The 23288-nt window shown below is 42.4% G+C and overlaps 1 protein-coding gene across 4 annotated transcripts in view; it reads left to right on the top strand.

The window, feature by feature from the left end:
- SRGAP2 (SLIT-ROBO Rho GTPase activating protein 2) overlaps positions 1-23288 on the top strand; it is a gene marked incomplete at both ends in the record, with an annotated part of 230296 nt that overhangs the window by 70244 nt on the left and 136764 nt on the right. For all 4 annotated transcript variants that reach the window (XM_084246216.1, XM_084246215.1, XM_084246214.1 and 1 more), the window contains one exon: positions 20372-20564. In XM_084246216.1, coding sequence (XP_084102342.1) covers positions 20372-20564 — 193 coding nt within the window. The remainder of the gene's footprint in view (positions 1-20371; positions 20565-23288) is intronic.

Below are 23288 nucleotides of genomic sequence, written 5' to 3'. Positions count from 1 at the left end.
AGATGCCAGAGGTCGATTCAACTACCTGTCTATGAGGGCAGGCTGTTTCTGAAAAATTGAAAAATCAGGGGCCTCCCCGGTGGCGCAGCGGTTCAGCGCTGGGCTGCGAAGCTGCCCGCAGTCTCTGTAGCACCGGTTCGATCCCCGGCCTCCGGGCGAGGGTCCCACATGGCGCGCAGACCTCTTCTGCCGCCTGCTGCTCCCCTCAGCAGTGTCCTCCATTCCTCTGCCTGTTCTGTTCCCCACTCTGGCTCTGGTGAATTCTCTCACCCTCCCATGCTTCTGACTGTGCCCAGTGCTTGTATAAATAAATAAATAAATCTTTAAAAAAAAAAAATGGCGAGTCGGAGACGCTATTTAAAAAAAAAAAAAAAGAAAAATCAGTTTGAATGTGGCTGTTGCTGTATCTTATGTCTTTAATGTTGGAATCCTGAGCTTGAAGCAAATGAATGCTACACAGTGATCTGATGAATATCATCTTGATGTAAACTAGACAACTTGATACAGTTTTAGTGCTTCTAATTGATCATTGCATTTCACTTAGGCTTCTTGTTTTCATTTATTTATTTATTTTTAATAATTTATTTATTTATATATATTTTACATCATTGTACATTTTTGTACAGTATTTGCTTTCTCTTCTCAGGTGTAGTCCCTGTAAAATACCCACCACCAGTTCACCCCTGCACCATCACACAGTCCCTTGTGCTCTTCCCTTCCCTGTTTTGGTCCTTCTCCCTTCCTCTCCCCTGCAGAATGTCTCTGATTTATAGTTGCCTGTTAATTTTGGATTTTTATTTATTATTATTATTATTTTTTTCCTGATCCCTTATTTGATTTCCCTGTATTCCTCCTTTCCCCTTCTGGCTTATTTCCCTGAGCATAATCCCTCCTGGCTTCCTGCTTAAAAACCATATTCCATGATGGTTATAAATTCTATGCTATGTGACAAAAATTAATACAGTGAAAAACTACAGAATGCTCAAAACCACCTTGGCCTAAATGGTGTTTATCAAGGTCTGTAGGGAGGGGAGGAGGTGGGAAACTAGTGTTTAATGGGGACAGAGTTCAGCTGGGGAAGATGTAAAAGAATGGTGGTGATGGGCCTCCCCAGTGGCGCAGCGGTTGAGCGCTGGCTTGGGCAGCTGCCCGCAGCCTCTGCAGCGCCGGTTTGATCCCCAGCTGCTCCCCGGCCACCGGAGGAGGGTCCCACATGGCGCACAGACCTCTCCTGCCGCCTGCTGCTCCCCTCAGCAGTGTACTTCAGTCCTGCTGCCTGTTCTGCTCCCCGCTCTGGCTCTGGTGAATTCTCTCACCCTCCCACGCTTCTCACTGTACCCACTTGCATAAATAAATAAGTAAGTAAGTAAGTAAATAAATAAATCTTTAGAAAAAATAAAAAAGAATGGTGGTGATGGTTGCACAAGACAAAGTACTTAATGTCACAAAACTGTACACTTAAAAACATGGTTACAATGGTAAATTTTATCTTGTGTCTATTTTACCACAATGAAAAACCACGTTGGCTTAGTTAAATAAAGTTTTTGTCTTGGTCACTAACCATTGTGCAGACCCACACATGTGGTATGCAAGGGCTCTAAACTATCCATTTTAGAGGGCTAATTGGGAAAACAATTAAATTGTTGGTTTTTAAATAAGAAAAGGAAGCAGATTGACTGCCACCAGAAGGCCCAGAAGACATTTGTCAACTGCTGGGGGTTCATAGTCAACTGCTTGGTCAACAGCCTGAGAAACTGGAGAGGAAAATGTTAGAAGACCAGGTTTGAATCCTACCCGGGCTTGGGTAACTTCAACTTCTACGACAGGTTCCAGATTGTTGGCCACATTTCTGAGTGACAGGATATTATATTTTCCTCACTCATGAAAAGAGCAGAAGATGCAGTAGCCCTGGAAGTGGGGTATAAAGGAGAGATGCTGGAACAGAGGCCTCACTCTGTGAGCCATCTTGCCTTGTGTTTCCCCTTGGGCCTCACTCACCAGGGATGAAGGGAAGGTCCTGTGCTCTCCACTCTCCCTAGGGCCCCACACCACTTGCTGACGGACACTGTTGGGTGTTGCTGTGGGTTGGTTGGAGGAACAGGGATAGGAACTTTCCCTGGGGGTAGATATGTCACTCTGAGGCTCACAAAGGCCCTTTTTAATCTTCTCACTGGCCTCTGATTCTGTGACCCTCATTACTACGTGTTCAGAAGTGTCTATTTATTTGGAAGTGATACACTTATTTTCTATGAAGGTATTACCAGATACCATCATACTTTTTCATTTGCGGGATGGTAACAGACTCTGGCACCTGGATTATGACAATAATATTGAAAAGAAAATTATAGTGGGAAGTAATATTTAGGGAAATCTTGCCAATTTTCACTCTCACTCAGGAGCCTTATCTTCGCACTTGTTAGTCAGCCCTGGGCAATTAAAACTTTTTTATTGTAGTAGTTTCTTCCTAAAAAAGTTCTCATTAATTATGAATGCCCAGTGGGCATTACATTGTGAACTCTTTTGTGGCAATCAGAAGTAATGGGGCAAAAACACTTGTCAGAATATAGATATTGCCTGTATAAACAATGCATTTCTCCTTTGATTTTAGGTTGGTTTTCTCTTTTCATTTTTAAAGGAATAGCTGTTGCTTTCTTTACAAAATAGGACATGCTCATTATCAAAATTCCCAGCCAAACTGAAAAGGACAAAGAAGTCAGCAATAAAGTGTTTGCGCTTTCATTACAGTGAAAGAGCGCCTCACCCACTCATTGAGTCTCAGTGAGTGCCAGGGGTCAGTGGTGAGCACAGCCAAGTCCTTGCTGTAGTGGGCTTACAGTCCTCTGTGGGGGCAGGGAGGAGGATGATAACCAAAATCTAAATAGTGTTCTGAGGAAAAGCAAACTATTGCCTGGACATAGCGAGTGCCCAGGGTTCTTTTAGATGATGTGACATAAAGGCTGTTCTGAAAGGGTGACATTGCAGACAACTGAATGAAGTGAGGAAGCTAACAAGTACTGGAGATACAATTTGGGAATCACCAGGCACAGAACTGGAAGAGATCTTGGAGAAATGGAAAAGAAATCCTAGGACTGAGCCTTGGGTATCCCAGCCTTTTGAGGCTGGAAAAAGGGGAAAGATCCAGAAAAAGACACGGAGAAGGTGTGCCCAGGAGGTTATCAGAAAGAATGAGAATGGTGTCCTGGGGCCAAAGAATGAGCCCCTTCTGTCCAGTCCTCGTGGTGATGGAGAGAAGTAAGCCCAGTCCTGAATACTGACCATGTTTGGCAGAGTGGGTTTTATTCCTGCCCACTGCAGGAAAGAGAGGAAGTACAGGCAGGGAGTAAGAACAATTCATTTTGAATTTTCTTGTAAAGAGAAGACCAGATGAAAAAGTAGCTGGGGAGTAAGGAAGAGATCAAGGAAAATGTGTGTTTTTTAAATAAGATGGAGGAAAATATAAAGTGTTGTTTGTAGGGATGATCCAGTAGAGAGGGTAATGTGATGATACAGAAACATAAATGTATAATTTTAGGAGCAAAGGCCTTCAGTGAGTGAGAAGGGTGGGTTCAATGGAAAGATAAATCTAGGAGAAGAGCTGAGATGAGGAAGGCTGGTCCCAGGTAGGGTGGTGGGTTCCATGATGGGGCATGTGGGCTTGTCTCCCAGAGTTAACACTTCACACACATAAACATAGGGTGGCTGGTGAGAGCCAAATAATTTTATAAAAATGACATTCTGCCATATGTGCTTTAAATTTTTTTCAGTTGAATTTAATCTTACTTGAATTTAAAAAAGAAAAGGAAACTGAAGTGAAATTGAAGAAGCTGCTGAACTTGAGATAAATGTTCTCCATGAAAGATAAAAATAGTTCCTGAAAATTCTCTCTGAGGTTAATGATTATGGAAATCATTAGGAGTCTGAAGTCATTGTTGATATTTTTAACTGCATTTTAAGCTAAATCTTCATTTCTGGACAGATTGACTGATTCCTAATCTGGAAGAATTAGGTGATTCATACTCTTACCTCTCTTCTCATTTTTTTGTACCTTATCTGGATTTTTCCATTGGCAGGATTTCTCTTCGGACCTGCACACTCCCATTTTTGGTCTTGATGCTGTATCTGCTGCCTGTTCTCTTGCTGTGACTTCTCTGGGCCTGTGATTTTTTTTGATTAATCTGCTGGATGCAGGATTTCTGGTTTTCAAGAAGGGCTCGTGGGTTCAAAATAGGTGAGATTTCTCAAGTTTGAGAATGTCTGAACCTTTTATACAATTCAAAGTTGGCTTAGCTTGCCATGATATTCTTGGATCCAAGTTGCTCTCCCTCAGAATGTTTTTTTTTTTTTTTTTGTTTTTTAATCATTTCTCCACGACCTTCATGCCTCAAATGTTGCTATGGAGAAATCTGAGACCAACCTAATTTCCCCCCTAAGTTGTTAGAAGAGTGCTTTTTCTTCATTGATTCTTAAATAATCCTTTCCTCATCCTTAGAGTTCAAAATTTTAAACACATTATGTCATGACTTTCATTATTTTAAGTATCTTTCCGGGTATCTAGCATGTCTTTTCTACCTGAAGATTTAGTTCTTCCTTCCTTTTAAGGAAAATGCCCCATATTACGTCTCCGGATATTTTTTTTCTGTTCATCTTGTGTGTGTGTGTGTGTGTGTGTGTGTGTGTGTGTGCCGGTGGGGGGGTTATTGTGACTCTTAGAAGCCCTTTTTTATTTACATGTTAGGAAGTAGATTCAAAGTTCATTAATTATAAAAAAAATTCAAATGTACAGCAGTAGAGAGAACAGTGATAGGAACTTCCATGTACTCATCCCTCTGCTTCGATAACCTTTAGCTCACAGTGAATCTTGCTTTATCTCTAGCCCTTACATACCCCTGCTCCCCCCGTCACTTTGAAGCAAGTACCAGACATTATTCTTCCTTGAATATTTCAGTAATTATCTCTGAGTGATAACTCTTAAAAATAAAAAGTATCCATTAATATGTTCCATCTATTCTGTTTATAATCCATTTATTACATATAATAACATTGTTTTAGTTGGGTTAGAGCTGCAATTTTTTTATTCCAAAGGTGTGTTGGGTGACAGTTGCTGGACCTCACAGGTCAGAGAACACTCCCTGAGCAGAATCGAAGCACATTAGATTGGGCAACACTAACAAAAACTGCATAGACAGGAAGTGTCTTCTGTTTCCTTGGTGTTCTTGAGTTTGTATGCTTTGTTGAGGAAATGAGGGAGGACCCAGGATGTGCAGTTTCTTCTTCAGCAAGAAGTGAAACTTAGCCCTTTCTGATTTAACAAAAACCGTGAAGGAGCTGAGTGGTTTGAATGCTATGTCATAGTTCTGCCTGTGATGGTGATCTGGCTTATTCCAGAACATTTTATTCTTCAAGTGGAGACCTTGTCATAGGTCATGAAATCAAATTAGTGGGCTACAGCCAGCATTTAAAAAGAGAGAAAAAAATCAGAGTTTATAGCATGTGCTAATGATAAGCTTTTTGTTTGTTTCATGTATAAGTACACACATGTATGTTGGCTTGTAAAAGTTTGAAAGCTAATTTGTTCTATTCAATTCCTATCATTTTCTTTATCTTCTTGTCCAGAAAGATAAAGGATCAAAGAACCCATAAGACAGATTTATGTATTTAACAAAAGCATATGTATAGCAATGCATAAGACAGATTTATGTATTTAACAAAAGCATATGTATAGCAATGCACCAGGAGCTATTCTAATTACAAATATTAACTTATAAAACTCTGAGGGAGGCAGATATTATTGTCATCAGACTATTACACATAGACACGGTGAGGCAGAGAGGTTTAAGCACCTTGCCCAGGATCACACAGCTAGTAGGATCACACTAGCTCTGTTGCCTCTCTAGTTGGTATGTCTAGGTGGTGGCATGGACTTTTTTGTTATTACCTTCAAGAAGAAATGATAGGGGCCTCCCTGGTGGTGCAAGGGGTTAAGCACAGCACTATGAAGCTTGCCACAGCTTCTGCAGCATGAGTTCGATCCCTGGCTGTCCAGGGAGATACCCACATGGGACAGCAGACCTCTCTTGTCTCACCTGCTGCTCTACTCAGCAGTGTATTTCGGTCAGTCTGCTTGTCCTGTTCCCCGCTCTGTCTCTGGTGAATCCTCTCACATTCCCCCCCGCCCCAACCACATACACACCTCTGGCCTGTACCCCAGTTCTTATATGCATAAATAAATAAATCTTAAAAAAAATTTTAAAAAAGAAGAAATGATAAAAGGTATTGTTTTCCCACTCCACCCTTAACACATACACTTAAACATTTGAAGTTAAGGCTGTGAGAATGAAGACTTGTTTCATAAGTTGAAGGAGGTAAGGGATGCAGTTAACAAAATGGACAAATACATGCATATATATCATATATTATGTGATAGAAATATGATGTAAATAAGAAAAAAAAATATTGCCAGCCTAGAACAATCAGATTTTAGTTTGAAAGATAGCCAAATGAAACCATATCTCAGCCTTATAAACACATGTTATAGGAGCGTGGTTAAGAGTACTGATTTTAGAATTACACATATCTTAGTTCAAATCCTCACCTGATCTGTAACCATGTGGGTGACCTCAAACAAGTAACATCTCTCTGAATCTTAGTGGTCTCACCTGTGATGTGGGAAGAATCAATGTTGACCTTTAATGAAGGTTTTCAAGGGCACCATGCATGTAGTAAACACATCACAGATACTACCTCTTTACAGCAGTCTGCTGGCATGGCTGCTGTTACAAACCCCATTTTACAGATGATGAAACAGATTTATAAGAAATTAAGTGTCTGTTCAAGGATACACAACTAGCAGTGCTGGAATTAAAGCCCAGTTCTTTCTGAATGCAGAGTCTGCCCTCCTAACAACTCTGCTTTACTGCAGTCTATCCCATGGGGATGTTTTGAGGATTAAATGAAATAATGTATTTTTAAGCTTGGATGGTGACTCAATTTACTATAAACTTCTTGGTTTATAGTAAGATAACATTATAAATGGTATCTGTGATCACTATTGAATATATGACATGTCTGCCTATAACTTTTGTGGAGACAATTTTCTTTTCCATAGCAAATAAACTGTCATCAACTAAATCAATTCTTATAACTAACCACTTAATATATATGTCGAGTTCTTGAAAATGTATTGGCTAGCTATTATCAATGATCTGCTAAGCAGATATTGTCATTAATTTTGTTTCATCAAGAAAGGGACTATCTGGGCCTCCCTGGTGGCGCAGCAGTTGAGCTCTGGGTTGCGAAGCTACCTGCAGCCTCTGCAGTGCCGGTTTGATCCCTGGCTACCGGTTAGGGTCCCACATGGAGCGCAGACCTCTCCTGCCGCCTGCTGCTCCCTCAGCAGTGTATTTCGTCAGTCTGCCTGCTCTGCTGTCTGCTCTGACACTGGTGAATTCTCTTACCCTCCTGCGCTTCTGACTGTACCCAGTGCTTGTATAAATAAATAAATCTTAAAAAAAAAAAAAAAAGGGAGTATCTGCCCAGCATCTAGAACAGTGTCTAGAGAAGTATGTTTAGTGTAGGTTCCCTGGCAAATGGAACAAAATCCTACACTTTATTTAGGAGAGCCAACCCAGGGAAGCAGGAGTAGGACAAAAGGGAGAAAGGGGAGCAGGGAGAGCAAATATAAGGGGCTACTTATAAACGACTACAGCTTCATGAGAGACTGTGGTACATCTTTTGAGAAGCTACGTAAAGCTGCTGTACCTCTCAATCGTCCATAGGGAGACGATTTCATAACTCTATCTTCTGTGGATCAAGTTTGACCTCGTGGAGCTTCAACTCCTCCATGCTTCTTAGCCTCATGATTGGTAGCTGGATAGTTCCCTCCAAGTCTCAGGCCTTAGTAGCAAGGAGGAAACCCTGGGATGGTAACTGACAGGCGCACTGATGGGCAGAGGCATGGCACTGTCAGGCCGGCCCAGAAGACATACGGAGGACCTGGAGCCATCTAAGTAGTTCCAACAACAGTTATTGGTGACAGTTGTGGTTGATACATCACCTGGATCATGCACAGTGCTCTCGGTAATGATGGACTCATTGTCAAAGTTAAGGCTCTGGCCTACCATCTTATTTAAGTACTTTGCCATTATTAACACTTTTACATCTCTTCTTATTCTCAGTCTACTTTGCTATCTCCTCTATCTTTGCTTTCCTCCTAAATGGGGTTGTCACTAGGCCTACACCCACTTCTATTCTACTCTAAATGCTCTCTGTGGGCAGCTGCGATCACTTTCACTGCTAGCTTCATAATCCCACCTACTCCCCGATGATGCTGAATTGTCTGTGTCCAGGCTTGACCTCTCCTGAGAACTCCAGAGTGGAGAATAAAACTGCCTTTTCCAACAGGAAGTTCCACAGGCACTTCAAAGCCAAGTGAAGCGCCTTGTCCTCTGTAATCGTCTTTTTGTTCCTCCATCTCCCTGACAACTATCAAGTGCTTGGTCCAAGCTTACTGAACTAAACCTGAAAAAAATAAGCCAACGCTGCATGCTAAGCTGGGTGCTACACAAACTGGAATGTGAGCTTTCTAGGAATTTGGGATCTGGATTTTAATTTTGATCTGGTTTGTTTTCAATTCAGTTGTGCCGGAGACTTGAGCAACATTTTTTAAATTGACATTTGGTCTTTCCAGGAGTTGATTTGTAGGAAATTCTTTGGGTTTTGACTCCCCTTGTGTTTTCCTTCTGCTTTTCAAGATTCTTACCGTGCTTTGTCCAGCTTATAGTTCCCTTTTCAACTGTGTTAGTCTCTGGTCTGGCCATCCAGCATGGAGGCCATCTCTACAGGCTCCAATATGCTTTCCACCCCACCTCTCCCCACCATGCTTCTCTGTAAACCTTTAAGTTACAGTGCTCTGCTCACAGTCTCCTGGGTTTGATCTGCTCATTTCTATGTTCTTACCTTTGCTCTGCTAACCAAACCCCTCCTTCCTCTATCACCCTGTATTTACTCCCTCAGCAAGGCCTCAAGACTAACTGGTCCCCACTGGCTAATACTCTCTCTGAGCAGGGCCTCGGACTATTGTTTTGGCACTTACACTTTTGTATACTTTTGCATTTAGTTTCCTTTTTCTTTAATTGGATTATAAATTCCTTGAGAGCAAGATATGCTTCTGATAGCCTCAATTCTACAGATGTCAGGAGTTTGGATTTAGTTCCGTCTCTTCCTTTGTTTTGTTTAGCTATATTCCACATGTGTGAAACCATCTGGTATTTGTCTTTCTCCCTCTGACTTACTTTGCTTAGCATAATTCTCCCCAGTTCCATCCATGTTGTCACAAACGTGAAGATTTCACTTTTTTTTTTAATAGCTGAGTAGTAGTCCATCGTGTATATACACCTTATCTTCTTAATCCACTAATCTGTTGTTGGGCACTTAGGTTGTTTCCATAGCTTGGCTATTGTAAATAATGCTGCAGTGCACTTAAGGTTGTTTCCATAGCTTGGCTATTGTAAATAATGCTGCAGTGAACATAGGAGTGCAGGCATCCCTCTGAATTAGTGTTTTTGCTTTCTTCATGTAGATACCTACAAGTGGAATTTCTGGATCATATTACAGGTATTTTTAATATTTTGAGGAACCCCTGTACTGTTTTCCATAGGGGCTTGGACCAGTCTACATTCCCACTGCAGTGTTCCAGGGGGCCTTTGTCTCTATGCCCTTGTTATTTCTGGTGTTTTTGATCATGGGCCATTCTCACAGGTATGAGGTGGTATCTCGATGTGGTTTTGATTTGCATTTCCCTGATAATAAGTGACGACTAGGATTTTTTTCTTGTGTCTGTTGACCATCTTTGGGTCTTCTTTTGAGAAATGTCTGTTTATCTCCTCTGCCCATATTTTGGACCGGATTATTTTCCTACTGAGTTGCACAAGTTCTTTGTCAACCTTGGATATTAGCCCCTTGTCAGATAGCAGATGTATCATGTGCAAACATTTTTTCCCATTCAGGTGTCTTTGTTTCGATGATAATTTCTTTGGCTGTGCAAAAGATTTTTAATTTGATGTAGTCCCATTTGTTTATGTTTGCTTTTGTTTCCATTGCGTTACAGCTGAGGCCCCCAGAGACATCAGTGAAGCCAATATCTTGGAGTATTTTGTCTATGTTTTATTCTATGTATTTTATGGTTTCAGGTTTTATATCCAACTCTTTAATCCACTTTCAGTTTGTTTTTGTGTCTGCTGTGGGGTAGTGTCTGCTGTGGGGTAGTGTTCTAGTTTCATCCTTTTGCATATGGCTGTCCAGTTTTCCTAATGCCATTTATTGAATTGAATTTCATTTCTCCTTTGTATTCTTTTTTTTTTTTTTTTAAAGATTTATTTATTTATTTATTTATACAAGCACTGGGTACAGCCAGAAGCGCCGGAGGGTGAGAGAATTCACCAGAGCCAGAGCAGGGAGCAGAGCAGGCAGAAGGACCGAAGTACACTGCTGAGGGGAGCAGCGGGCGGCAGGAGAGGTCTGTGCGCCATGCGGGACCCTCGTCCCGGCAGCCGGGGATCAAACCGGCACTGCAGAGGCTGCGGGCAGCTTCGCAGTCCAGCGCTCAACCACTGTGCCACCGGGGAGGCCCTCTCCTTTGTATTCTTTTAGCTTCTTTGTCAGATTAACAGACTGTGTATGTGTGGGGTATTTCTGGGTTTTTAATTCTATTCCATTCGTCTTTGTGTCTGTTTTTATCCTATACCATACTGTTTTGCTACTTTATAGAGTTTGATATTTAAGTGTATGATACTGCTTTACTTTTTGTCAGGATTGCTTTGCCAACTGAGGGTCTTTTATAGTTCCATATAAATTTCAGTAATGTTTATTTCTTTGAAGAACATAATTGAAACTTTGACAGGGATTGCATCTATCTATAATCTATTGGTTTGGTTAAGATTACAATTTTAACAAGGTTAAGATTTCCACTCTAAGTGGAATATCTTTCCATTTCTTTTTGTTTTCTATTTAATTAATTAATTTTTTCCCCAACACTTAGAGAAATTTGATGTTATTTTGGTGTATCTATTTCCAGATTTTATGTATAATTATAACTAACAGCTGTAACTGTACATGCATATTTACAATTTATATACATGATTCTGTAATCCAACATTATCTCACAGACCTGTAGTATAACCATTTTTACATTATACTACATTAAAAACATCTATAATATCTTTAATGGCTATTTTATCTCTTTATTTAAAAAGCTTGGGTGTCTTGGTGGTGGTAATTTTATGGAGAAAACACCTGAGAGGAGAAATCTATTTTTCAAAAAACAGTTTCTTATAGCTTTCATAATGCAGATCTTTTACCTCCTTTGTTAAGTTTATTCCTAGATATGTTTCCTTGATTCTTCTTCTAGTTCATTATTGGCCCATATGACTATAACCGATTTTTATATATTGATTTTGTAGCCTGCTGCTGATTGATTGTTTCTAATAGTTTTTTAGTGAAGTCTAGGGTTTTCTGTTTATCATCATCATTTGCAAGTAATGATATTGTAGTTTTACTTCTTTTTTTCTCCAATTTGGATTCATTTTATAGCTTTCTCTTTCCTAATTGCTCTATCTTGGACTTCCCATACTATGTAGGATAGTAGTGGGGAAGTAGAACAATGTTTTATATTTTCTGGTGTGTTCCTGTGATTCATCACTCAGATCTTTGCAGAGGTGGCATGAGATAAATATTTGGTGAATTTTTTGGTCGATTATTATGGTCCTTGGGAACTGACTTTCAGTTTGACTCTAGCAATGAATCAGGAACTTCAGACTAGGTGACATTTCCCAAAGGAGCTATTGGCCTTCTCGTCTTAAATCTTTAGTTTGTAGTACAAGATAATTCTAGATTTTGGACCTTGGAAATTCTGTTTCTTAAACATCTCAGGGAGGGCCTAAGAGCTTAAATTACTACTTTGGCATTTGATGTGGCAGCTTGTTCATTTGAGAAACTTTCTATTGAATCATTTGAAAGAGCCAAGGCATCCTGCCAGAGCGATGGTAATGATTAAAGTCATTGAAATATCCCTCTTCACACCCTTCTGCCCATTGACTTTATTATTTGCTTTCTGTGCCTTCACTTGGGGGCTTGAAAGTTAATGGATGACTGAGTGTCCCTTGGAAACTTGTACAGCCATTTTCCTTCTCCTTCCACTGGTTTCTCTTTGTCTTTCAAGGTGCATGCATTGTTTTTAGTAAGTGTGGAATTAATGCAAGGGGAGGAGAGGTATTTTCCTAATATTGGGACCCTCTGCTGCAGATGGTTTTGAAAATGACCAAACTTGAAGTCCAACAAAGAGGAACTGTAGGACTACTAAAGGAAAGCCAGATGGCTTAGGACTTCAGTTAGCACTACTTTTCCTTCCTCTCACCAAGATATGTCTTACTTTTGAACCCTAGGGTTTCCTTCCCATGTCCAGTTTACCACTCATAGGGAGGGATAATTTGGAATCACTAACACTGGAATCACTGGCCCTAAGGTATTACCAGTGATTAATGTTAGTATGTGTGGGGATTTTCCACTCATGGAATTCTCCTGCTCATTCTGAACTTTGTAACATTCAGCCTGGATTGTTCATTAATGCTCATTCCATCTCTTAATTTAGAAGGCCTAGGAATCCATCCAGCAACCTCCTCCTCTCTGATCTTCCTTCAACTCTGATTTCATCATGACACAAATTTTCACCAGCTCCAACCATTTCAGGCTGCTTGAAATCAAACTACCCTGTTGGTTTTTGAGCTGCTCCTCCCTGTTCTCTCTTATCACTGACCAGGCCCTGATGTCACCGCTTGTTCTGTCCAGGCCATCCTCCTTACTACATCACAAGGAGACCAGGTTGAACATTCCCATCCCTTGACTTAGATTTTTTTTTTTAAGATTTATTTATTTATTTATACAAGCACTGGGTACAGTCAGAAGCGCGAGAGGGTGAGAGGATTCACCAGAGCCAGGGCGGGGAGCAGAACAGGCAGACTGATGAAATACACTGCTGAGGGGAGCAGTGGGCGGCAGGAGACGTCTGCACGCCATGTGGGACCCTTGCCCGGAGGCCAGGGATCGAACCGGTGGTACAGAGGCTGCGGGCAGCTTTGCAACCCAGCAGTCAGCTGCTGCGCCACCGGGGAGGCCCCCTTGACTTAGATTTTATCTTCCTTGGGAATATTGTTTCTTCACCCTTTCATTTATTGAAATTTTACCCATCCCTCTCATACGTCTCTCCTTCCTTTCTACTTTAAATTTAAATGGTAATTATTTGCCAGGTGTTATCCTGGGTCTGAGGAATATGTTGGTGAACTGACAGATTCTTTCTCTCAAGGAGTTTAGTCTTCCTCAAGAAACCTTACTTTGTAATGGTAGTCCCCACTATTCTTTGTCCTCAAAATGTTTACTTGTATTCTTAATTTATATTATAGTACATACTAATATAAAAATGTATATGTACTAATACTAATATAAAAATGTAATATGTATTTATACAGCTTGCATAATTATGCAACACAAAAATAATTATATAATTATTAAAAATTTATTTCATATTTTGAGGATATCTTTACACTTAGATTCTAAGTTCCTTGAGAATAGGAATCTTCGTACTTCTGAAGACTTTTGAATCCCTCACACATTAGGACTCCTTCATTTGCAAGCGACCCATAACTCAGTGCACACACAGTGCATGAGTTGACTTGTGTGACTAAGAAGGCCGGGAATAGAGTTGACATCTGGCCACAGCTTGATTTAGGGGTTCAAGTTTCCTTTCTCTGTCTCTCACCTGTGCTTCCTCCAGGTCAGCGCCATCCTTACCCAGGCTTTCCACTCAGGGTGACTGCATAGCAGAAGCCAACCCAGGTCGTGTAGCTCCCAACCAGAGCTTGGAGGTCACGGCCACCCTTTTTAGAGAAGGCAACGGTAGAATCAGCTTTACCAAAAGTATATGTTTTAAGAGCGGGAGAGATTGCAAGGGAGGAAAAGGAATAAGTATCTATCAGTACCACACCCAGCTGTCCTGGAGGCTCAGTAGCTGTCTGTTGGTTGGTTGTTGAATTAACTCATTTCTGTTTCTGTGTTATGTTGAATAGGGTTAAGTAATGAGGGAAAAGGTCCTCAATCACATCTTCTTTGAGGAAGAATATTTGCTGTTTTTACTTTACTAAAAGCTTGATGGCCTTTGTATGGAAGACTGATTACTCATAAATAAGTCATAATGTCAGTTCCAGAAAGATGTGGCATAGTGAGTGAATTGAGGGTGATTAGTGTCTCCCTGCTCTGACAGCAGTGTGTGTACCTTGTTTACATAATTTTTTAAAAGATTTATTTATTTATGCATACAAGAGCTGGGGTATAGGCCAGAGATGCAGGGGTGGGGGCGGGGTGAGAGGATTCACCAGAGACAGAGGGGGAACAGAACAGGCAGACTGACTGAAACACACTGCTGAGGGAGCAGCAGGCGAGACAGGAGAGAGGTCTGCTTTGCCATGTGGGTGGCTCTCTGGCCGGCTGGGTATTGAACTTGTGCTGCAGAGGCTGCGGATTGCTTCATAGTGCAGTGGTTAACCCCTTGCACCACCAGGGAGGCCCCAATATAATTTTTTTACCTTGTTTGCTTTAGGTTTTTCACTTGTTACTTCCCTACTACCCTGATAACTTTTGAAAGAAGACTTTCGTCTTTGTATTCTCGGAGCACCTGGAAGGTGATCAAATAAATATGTGCAATAAGAGTAAGAAAGAACACCCGCTTGGGAAGCCAGTGACCTGGGTTCCAGGCCTAGATCTTCTGCTAAATAGCTTTTTGGTGTCCGCAGTTCCCTTCCCATCTCTAGGATTTGGTTCTTTCATCCGCCCAATAAGGATTTTTCAGGGCCCCCTCATTGCTGAGTTTGTAGAAGGGCAAACCAGCAAGGTAAAGAGCGGAGTTGGCAAGGAGTTTTAGCATTTTGTTTCCTGGAAAAGAGTTTTGAGAGAGGCTGATTACTGTTGTGATAAGAGGTCTCGGTAAGAGATATGGAGAATGGAGCCTGGTGAAAGCCTCAATTGTATTCTTACATAACACTTGCTGGAAAGGTACTGGAAATTAATATTCCTGAGATGACTGAGGTGACATCATGTGTTTGTGAAAGGGCTAAAAGCAGGTGAAGCAGATTTTGTGGAAAAAGACTGGTGATTGGGTCAGGTTCCAAGCGGTCTCATGTTCTGTGCTCAGGACAGAGCCTGCGGGGTCCCAGTTGCAGCTCCTTTCACCAAGACGCCTGCCCAGCCAGGTGGAAGGGCCCTGCCTGTGCTACTTTCTGTAAGACGCTTCCCTCCCTCCTGCTCTCCCACTCCCATTTTCTCCTCAGAAATGTGGAATTCGTATTGGGGAGGGGGGGTTCCATATGACTTAATCGGAGAATATCCCTGAAGGAGGTGAATTTTCAAAGAGGCTAATGTCTCTAGACTGAAAGTAATAAGCTGAGCAAACTCCCCCTAGACTCTGCTGACTGGTGGATTCCCTGGTGTTATCTGACGTGAGGACAGTTTTCAGAGTGTGCCGGCTGCTTTGACAGGTGTTACAGAATTTAGAGTCTGCCTAATTGTTGGTGTGGCAGGACCCCAACCTTTTTTGTTAAATGATGAGTATCCTGCTAGGATTAGTTGTCCTGGCACCCCTGTCCTCCTTCATCCTTCTCATTACCTTTCAGCATCTTTCTAAAATGGAAACGAGCCTCCCAGGGCAGGTGTAGGCAGTTTCCCATCTGTGGCCAAGTGTAGACGAGGAGTCAGACCTTCCCAGGGGAAGCTTTGCTGGGTGTGTCTGTTGATCCTGGAGCTGATCTCATGCATAAAACCGTTCCTTGCCAGGTTTTGATCTGATACCCTTTGGAAATGAATGAATGGTGATCCATCAGTGGAATTCAATGTCATGGCCAAGTCTCCCATCCGGAGGAGCAACTTCCAAGATTGCTTTATGAATTTTCAGTGCAGAACTGAGATTTGGCCCATACAAATGGAGAAGGGAAACCAAGAATTCCTTCCTCCTTTTCTTGCTTGTTGGTTGGCCTTTTTTTTCCACTTAGCTGGCAGGATAGTGTTCATCAGAACATGCTATTTGATGGGGCTAATTTTAAAAAATGAGATATAATTCATGTGTCATAAAATCCACTCTTTAAAAGTTTGCAATTTTTTTTAATGTTTATATATATATATATATATATATATATATGTATCTCCACAAGGTTATGCAACCATCACCAGTAATTCCAGCTCACTGGGGTCACATTCTAGCTTGCTTTCTTTCTTTCTTTTCCTCCTCTTTGTCTAGTCATGTTCCTGAGGGCAGGACTCGGGCCTGTTTTGTTTTTCTCCATGACTATCTCTTAGCAGGGGGAGGGTACAATAGGGACTCCACAAAGATTTGATGAATAAATGGACTGTGTTGGTTGCCTGGGAAAGGTCATTTGTAACATTTATTTCTCCAGGTAGTTCATTGTGACCATCATCCTTTGACTTTGTGGATGGGCAGAGAATTTATTCATGCTTCTGAGATCTAGCTGCTTGTAGTTCTTTCCTTATAGTTCTAGGGACAGACCTAGTTTTATGACGGCAGACCCATCATCCCCAGCTCCCAGGAACTCCCATCTGACTGCAAACTGGATTTTTGAGTTGGTTTTGTGAAGCATAATGTAGGTGGTGCGATTGTGTCTTTGTGCATACATTTGCACGTGCATGCTTGCCTAATCACACAAGGGAACTATGAGGAATTCCTCTATGTTTTTTATAAATTGCCCCTTTCTTCTCTCTGCCCTTGTAGTTTGTTGGTAGGCCAGGGTGCAGAGGGGCCTCCAGCCTGGGCACATGACCCAGGCATGCTGGCCTTCAGTGGCCTATTGTTCCTGCCCCTTATGTGCATGGACAGAGGACTGGGGCTGGCACAGCTGGCTTCTTGGGGAACATTGTTTGTCTTAGCAGCAATGGTAGCAACAGCAGCAGCAGCAATAGCAGCAGTGGCTGCAAAAGCCAAAAGCAGCACATTTTGACCTGGACATAGCAGCCATTCTTTCTTGGAGCTGCAAGTCTGGAGATCGGGGACGTTGGAGTCTCAGAGTATGGGTGCTCTGAGCATGGAAGCCAGGGAGACATCTACTTTCCAGCAGGTTGTAGGGGAGGGATGTTGCTCGGTGGTGTCATATCACAAATAAACCACAGTGGCAGGTGGGATCTATTAGCAGAGACTCTTGTTTTCCTGGACCTAGGTGGAGATATCACTTTCTGGGCTTTCTGGGCTCACAGGACAAGAAAAGCACTTTCTCCAAAGGTGCACTGTAGAGTACATCTAGGAAGCAGGGAAGGGACCCAGCCCTAGTTGAATCATGGTCTAACTAGTGAGTCCGTGGGCTAGTTCAGACTTGACTCTTGGGACTGAATCACCCAGAGCTCGAAGGTAGAAAAGGGGGTGTTCCGGGGTGGGAGACATAGTTGCTGTGATTTACCCAAAGATGCCTCCAGAGGCCAAACTCATGTTCAGCTTCTTTGTTTCCCTGCCCTGCTATGACCATCTTTGGCTATTCAGGCAAACTTTAATGTACCGTCAGTGCGCTCACACCTAATTGTGTGACCCTTTGGTAAATTACTTGTTTCTTCTTCAGTCTAGTCAGGATAATTGGGAGTACTTCATGGATTAGCGGTGAGGATTAAATGTGATGGTGTGTACAGAGGAACTGTAAGAAGTGTGAGTCGCACATGCTTCGTGTGCCCATAGGTGCCAAGGGTGGGATTCATGTGTGCTGCACTGCTCGTCTGGCGAGGCACCTGAAAAAGGCCGGTGGAATCTTGTGTTTGGGGGATGTGCTGGGGGTTTCGTGGATTAACTCACATATCAAAGAGGTCTCCTTTGAGGTGCTTGTCCCTTGGACAGGACGGTCCTAGAGTGGTCCAGCTCTGGGCCTTCATGCATGTCATGGGAATTTGACTACCCCCTCTGTTTTTGTTGGGAGGGAGAGGTCATCCATTCTAGTTTGTTCCTTTATGCTCCTGTGGTTAGTGAGATTACTGAGGCAATCTTCAGTGTCTATGAGTGAGCTGACAGACCACGGCTCCTCTCTGTAGCCCCTGCACACCTGCTGCCACCTGCTACCTAGAGAACCCGTTTGCCCGAAGGTCTCATCTAATGGACAAGTTGTCAGTAAGCTCGATGAGCATTTTGAATGTCCTCTTCACCCCCAGGCTATTACTGCCAGCTTTTCATCAATAGAAGGGGGCAGATGTCTCTAGAATAGTGTCGACAAGTACTGTTGCCTTTAAGAGGCCCAGAAATCGCTGACGAGAACCAGATACCTGACATGCCCTCTGCACATCTTCCCCCCAGCACCCTTGTAATCAGATTCCAAAAACACAGAACAAGAGAGCTTTGACGAGTGATGAGCTAGGAGTTTTTCTGTGCAGTCTTGTCTGCTTGAAACAATCTCCTGGTGCTCAATTTCAGTTCAGGTGAGGTTACTGCAGACCTGGTTGGCACCAGTGGTTGGCATGGGGGAGACATGGGGACAGAGAGGGGAAGAACTGCACCTACTGGTCACCGAAGATCACCCATAAAAGGCCATATAGTTGTGCCATATTCTGATACATGTGAAATCAAATAAAAATGAAGATGGGGATACGTCACGAGCATCCCCCTGTCCCTTCCCCTCTCTCTCCCAGCTACTCCAAGGCAAAAACTAAATATACAATTTATTGGCCCATCCTTCATTGGTTCATAAAGGTCTAGTTGGTGAATCTTTCGACGCCGTAGTCTCAATCTGAGATTTGCTTATGATTTATCCACCACTCATGTGAAAACTCTCTCTCCCTCCCATGGATTGCATAGCATAGACAGAGCATGATTACAATTGTACTATTTGGGAATAAATTGGAAGCATACCTAAGGAAAGGTGTAATGATGTAGGTGCTCTTTTTCCCAAGGATTGGAGTCACTGTCATATCCTAATGCACATACCTTGGAACTGAGCAGACTTGCAGGGAAAAGGATGAAAGAAATGGCTCTGTTCTCACTGAGATGGGGATTGGGACACAACTTTAGCAGGATGTGCGCCGCAAGACTTTTCTGAGCTGAAAAGCAGCCTGACTTGGGCAGACTGTTTCCTGCGGGTGCCGGGACTCTTGTCTGTAACAAGCACGGTTTGCATTTGAAGCCTATCTGGTTGTACCTGAAACTGCCGTTGCTGTAGCTCAGAGAGATGGGCCTTGCTAGCCCTGTGTGAGGACTGGGACCAGCCAGAAGTCTGCCATCCTAGAACTTAACCAGAAATACCTCTAACTCAGAGTTTGAGCTTTGGAGAGATTGAAACAACAGAGATATGAATGAATTTGCTGTGAAAAAAATGAACTTTCTGAAGACCGATTTATGTTGTGATATTGTAAACTATGAGCAGTGAATGATCTTGCTTGGAAGCCCTGGTGCATATTCCATTCCTGATGGTCACCCTTTGACCTTGGGTAGGGTCCTTGGTATCTCCTTTAAAATATCCTGACCTGGGGCTTCCCTGGTGACACAGGCGTTAAAGACACAGCACTGTCAAGCTATTGCCAGCCACTGCAGCAGGGGTTTGATCCCTGGCCTGGGAGATGACCCATATGGTGCAGCAGACCTCTCCTGTGTCACCTGATGCCCCCCTCAGCCATGTATTTCAGTAGATCTGCCTGTTCTGCTTCCCCCTCTGTTCTGTTCTACACAGAGGGTGTCTCTGGTGCACCCTCTCACCCCCTGCACCTCTGGCCTGTTCCCCAGTTCTTGTATGCATACATAAATAAATCTTTAAAAAAATGAAATAAAAAATAAAATCTCCTGACCTTCCCCCTGCTTTGTGAAAATAGTGAAAAACATTAAGAAATGACGGAAAAAGCATAAAGAGTAGGAGCTCACCCTCTAAAGTCAGCCTAGATTTGGATCTCTACCACTCAATAGCTCAGCTTTTCTATGGGAATGGCAGTAGCGCCTGCCTCAGGAGATGGTGGGGTATAATTCATTAGGTTCTCAGCCAGAAGAGAGTCCAGATTCTGGCACTGCCAGGACAAACAGTAAATTGATTAATAAATGGTGGCTCTGAATATTATTGAGTCTGACAAGCAGTTTCTCGAAATGATCCAACAGGTTCCTGCTTCAGATGTTCCTCGATGGTCTGCGAGGAGTTGCTGGGGTTTTGGGAGGTGTCACACACTGGACGGCAGGGCTAGGCTTAGGGTGTTTTGTTTTTAATGAAAGACTTTAAGTCCCCAGAGGACAGGGAATGATTAAATGGAAGAAAATGGCACATGTGGTTTTGGTCTTAGTCCGCTCCAGCAGACTGTCCTTTGTTTCTTGCAGAGATTCGTGCTCAGCTCACAGAGCAGATGAAATGCTTGGACCAGCAGTGTGAGCTCCGGGTGCAGCTGTTGCAGGACCTCCAGGACTTCTTCCGGAAGAAGGCTGAGATCGAGATGGACTACTCCCGCAACCTGGAGAAGCTGGCAGAGCGCTTCCTGGCCAAGACGCGTAGCACCAAGGACCAGCAATTCAAGTAGGGCTCTGGCTCTTCTTAGAGACCTTGGCAATGGGGTGCGAGAGGGTGGGCGGTGGGAATGCCACCTTGTCCAGTGGGTTTCATGAAACAGGTAACGCAGTGATTTCAAATTGGCCGAGGGTTGAGAACTTCAAGGATTTTTCCTTTTCCAGATCAGTTTTACATCCTGGAAAGGTCAGAAGAGATGAACCATGCTAATACACTTTCACACCTCTTCCTATGTGCCAAGCATGGTTCTAAGGACTTTACACATATGTGGACTCATTCTCTGTAGCTTGTGGGTTGTTATTAAAATCTCTAATCTACAGATGAAGAAAATGAATCACAAGTTCAGGAGATTGCCTAAGAATTCACACACATGGAAATACATAACAGCTGGAATTCAAACCCAGGTGATCTAGCTCCAGAGTCTGTTTTCTTAACCATTTCATTAAACCACTTCAACCAGAAAATATCAATGATGTTGTGACCATACATCTGAATCTCTGGCCAGGCAGTTGCTAAGGGCTGATACATTTACAGTGTATTCTGCAACTGGCTCCTTGACTCTGTTCTCACTGCCATTGCCCTAGTTTAGATCATCTTTGCCTGAATGATTGCACACCACATTTCATCTTTAGTAGAGGTTGCACATTAGAATTCCCTGGAGAACTTCTTAAGAATGCTGAAATCTGGGCCCCACTCCAGACCAATTATACTAGAAACTCCAAGAATAGGGTCTGAGAAACAGTTTAGTATAAAACATCCCAGATGATTGTAACAAACCACCGCTGTTGCGAACCATATTCTACTCCCATTCCAACCTGCCTGCTCCACTCTAAGCAGTTCAGTCTTCCTGGAACACACTGGGGGTCAGGCAGGGTGTCTGTACAGTGGCTCCCCAGTGTCTCTGCTCTTGATGCTCAAGGTGGGGCCTCCCAATATCAGCAACACCTGGGATGTTAGTGCTGTGGGAATCTCAGTTCCCACCCCCAGGTCTACTGTAATGAGCCCCAGGTGATTTGTGTGCATATTAAAGTTTGAGAAATGCTGCTCTGTTCACAAAGGTGTGCACACCTTGGCTTAGTCTTCAAGTCCGACCTTTGACTAGCTTTCTTTCTTTCTTTTTTTTTTTTTTAAAGATTTATTTATTTATACAAGCACTGGGTACAGTCAGAAGTGTGGGAGGGTAAGAAAATTCACCAGAGCCATAGGGTAGAGCAGAATAGGCAGACTGACGAAGTACACTGCTGAGGGGAGCAGCGGGCGGTAGGAGAGGTCTGCGTGCCATGTGGGACCCTCACCCGGTGGCCGGGGATTGAACCAGCGCTGCAGAGGCTACAGGCAGCTTCACAACCCAGCGCTCAACCGCTGTGCCACCAGGGAGGCCCCTGACTAGCTTTCTAACCTTACTTCCTATTTCTGCTCCACTCACTGTGCCTTAGGGAAACAGAACATTAACTCCCACAGGCCTTTGTTCATGCTGTTATTGGAGCTTATATACCCACAACTCTACATGTCTAAGTGATACCCATTTTTAAGACCCATTTCAGATTCTCCCTGTTCCAAGAAATAATCCAAGTACTCCAGAAGAATGTTCTCCCTATTCTGATTTTTGTAGCATTTTATTTATTCTTTTATTAGGCCTTCAGCACTGTCTGCCTATATTATCTTCCTATAGTAGAGACTGATTAATCCCTCAGTCTCCCACAGCACCTAGCATAGTAACAAGTTGGATAGGGTATGTTGTTGGGTGAATAAATGAATGGATGAATTTAAGCCTCAATGCTAAGCATATATTATTTCTCCCTATTTTCTACTTTTGTTTTTTACCCTAATATTTTAGGACACAAATTATCCTTTACAAGCCAACTCTGAGCAATGAATATGAAGGTTAAGATTGAGAACATATGACACTCTCAATATAAACTAGAAAGAGAATTTCCTCCAGATGTTTTGTCCTCAGAGTCCCTTATCTTTACCAAATTCTGTGCTTTTTATGATAAGCAATCTGGAGATAATAGGATGTTATTTTAGTATGTGATAAATGAAGATTTGAGGGAGGAATCATTTGCTTTAGAAAAATGATTCAAAGTTGGATTTATCTGTTGGCAAGCTCCTCCTAAGTTTAAAATACCATTTGATTTTTAGTACTATGTAATATTCTCAGCTAAAGGACATATTTACTACAAATTAAGATACAGATGTGCTAACCTCAAAGTCATCTGAATTGCTCTGATTGAGATCACATACAAGGAAAAGGGTGTTTTCTGCAAGACTGGAAGAATTTCTTTTCTTCCTGATATAAATGATACCTGATTCATTTTCTTCAAACAAATAATAAGGATTTATTGAGAGCCGTATTAGCCATATCCAGTATAGGTATTGAGAGACCTAAGAAAAGTTTATTTTTTTGTATCCCTAAGGGACTATATCTTTAGTACAGGAAGCAATTAGAGGATAAAGCAATAATGGTCTCAGTAAGAGATTGTTGGTTTTATGTAGCCAATAAATGTGATAAGAAGACAGAGATAGGTCATCAAAGATAGATAAAGCATCTGAAATAGAAGCGTTGTCATGAAGCAAGTAGCACTTGGGTTAGATCTTAAAGGTAGGTCTGTGTAGAGGAGAAAGGCAGGCAGAGGTGAGAAGAGCAGGAATGCTTACTGGAAAGGGGGCAGGGGGCTGGCGAAGGATCCTATTAATCATCATTCATAATTTAATTTTCATTAATAGGGACAT

The sequence above is a fragment of the Talpa europaea genome (assembly GCF_964194135.1).
Source record: "Talpa europaea genome assembly, chromosome: 10".
NCBI classification, from domain to species: Eukaryota; Metazoa; Chordata; class Mammalia; order Eulipotyphla; family Talpidae; genus Talpa; species Talpa europaea.
This window is presented reverse-complemented; position numbering and strand designations above follow the sequence as displayed.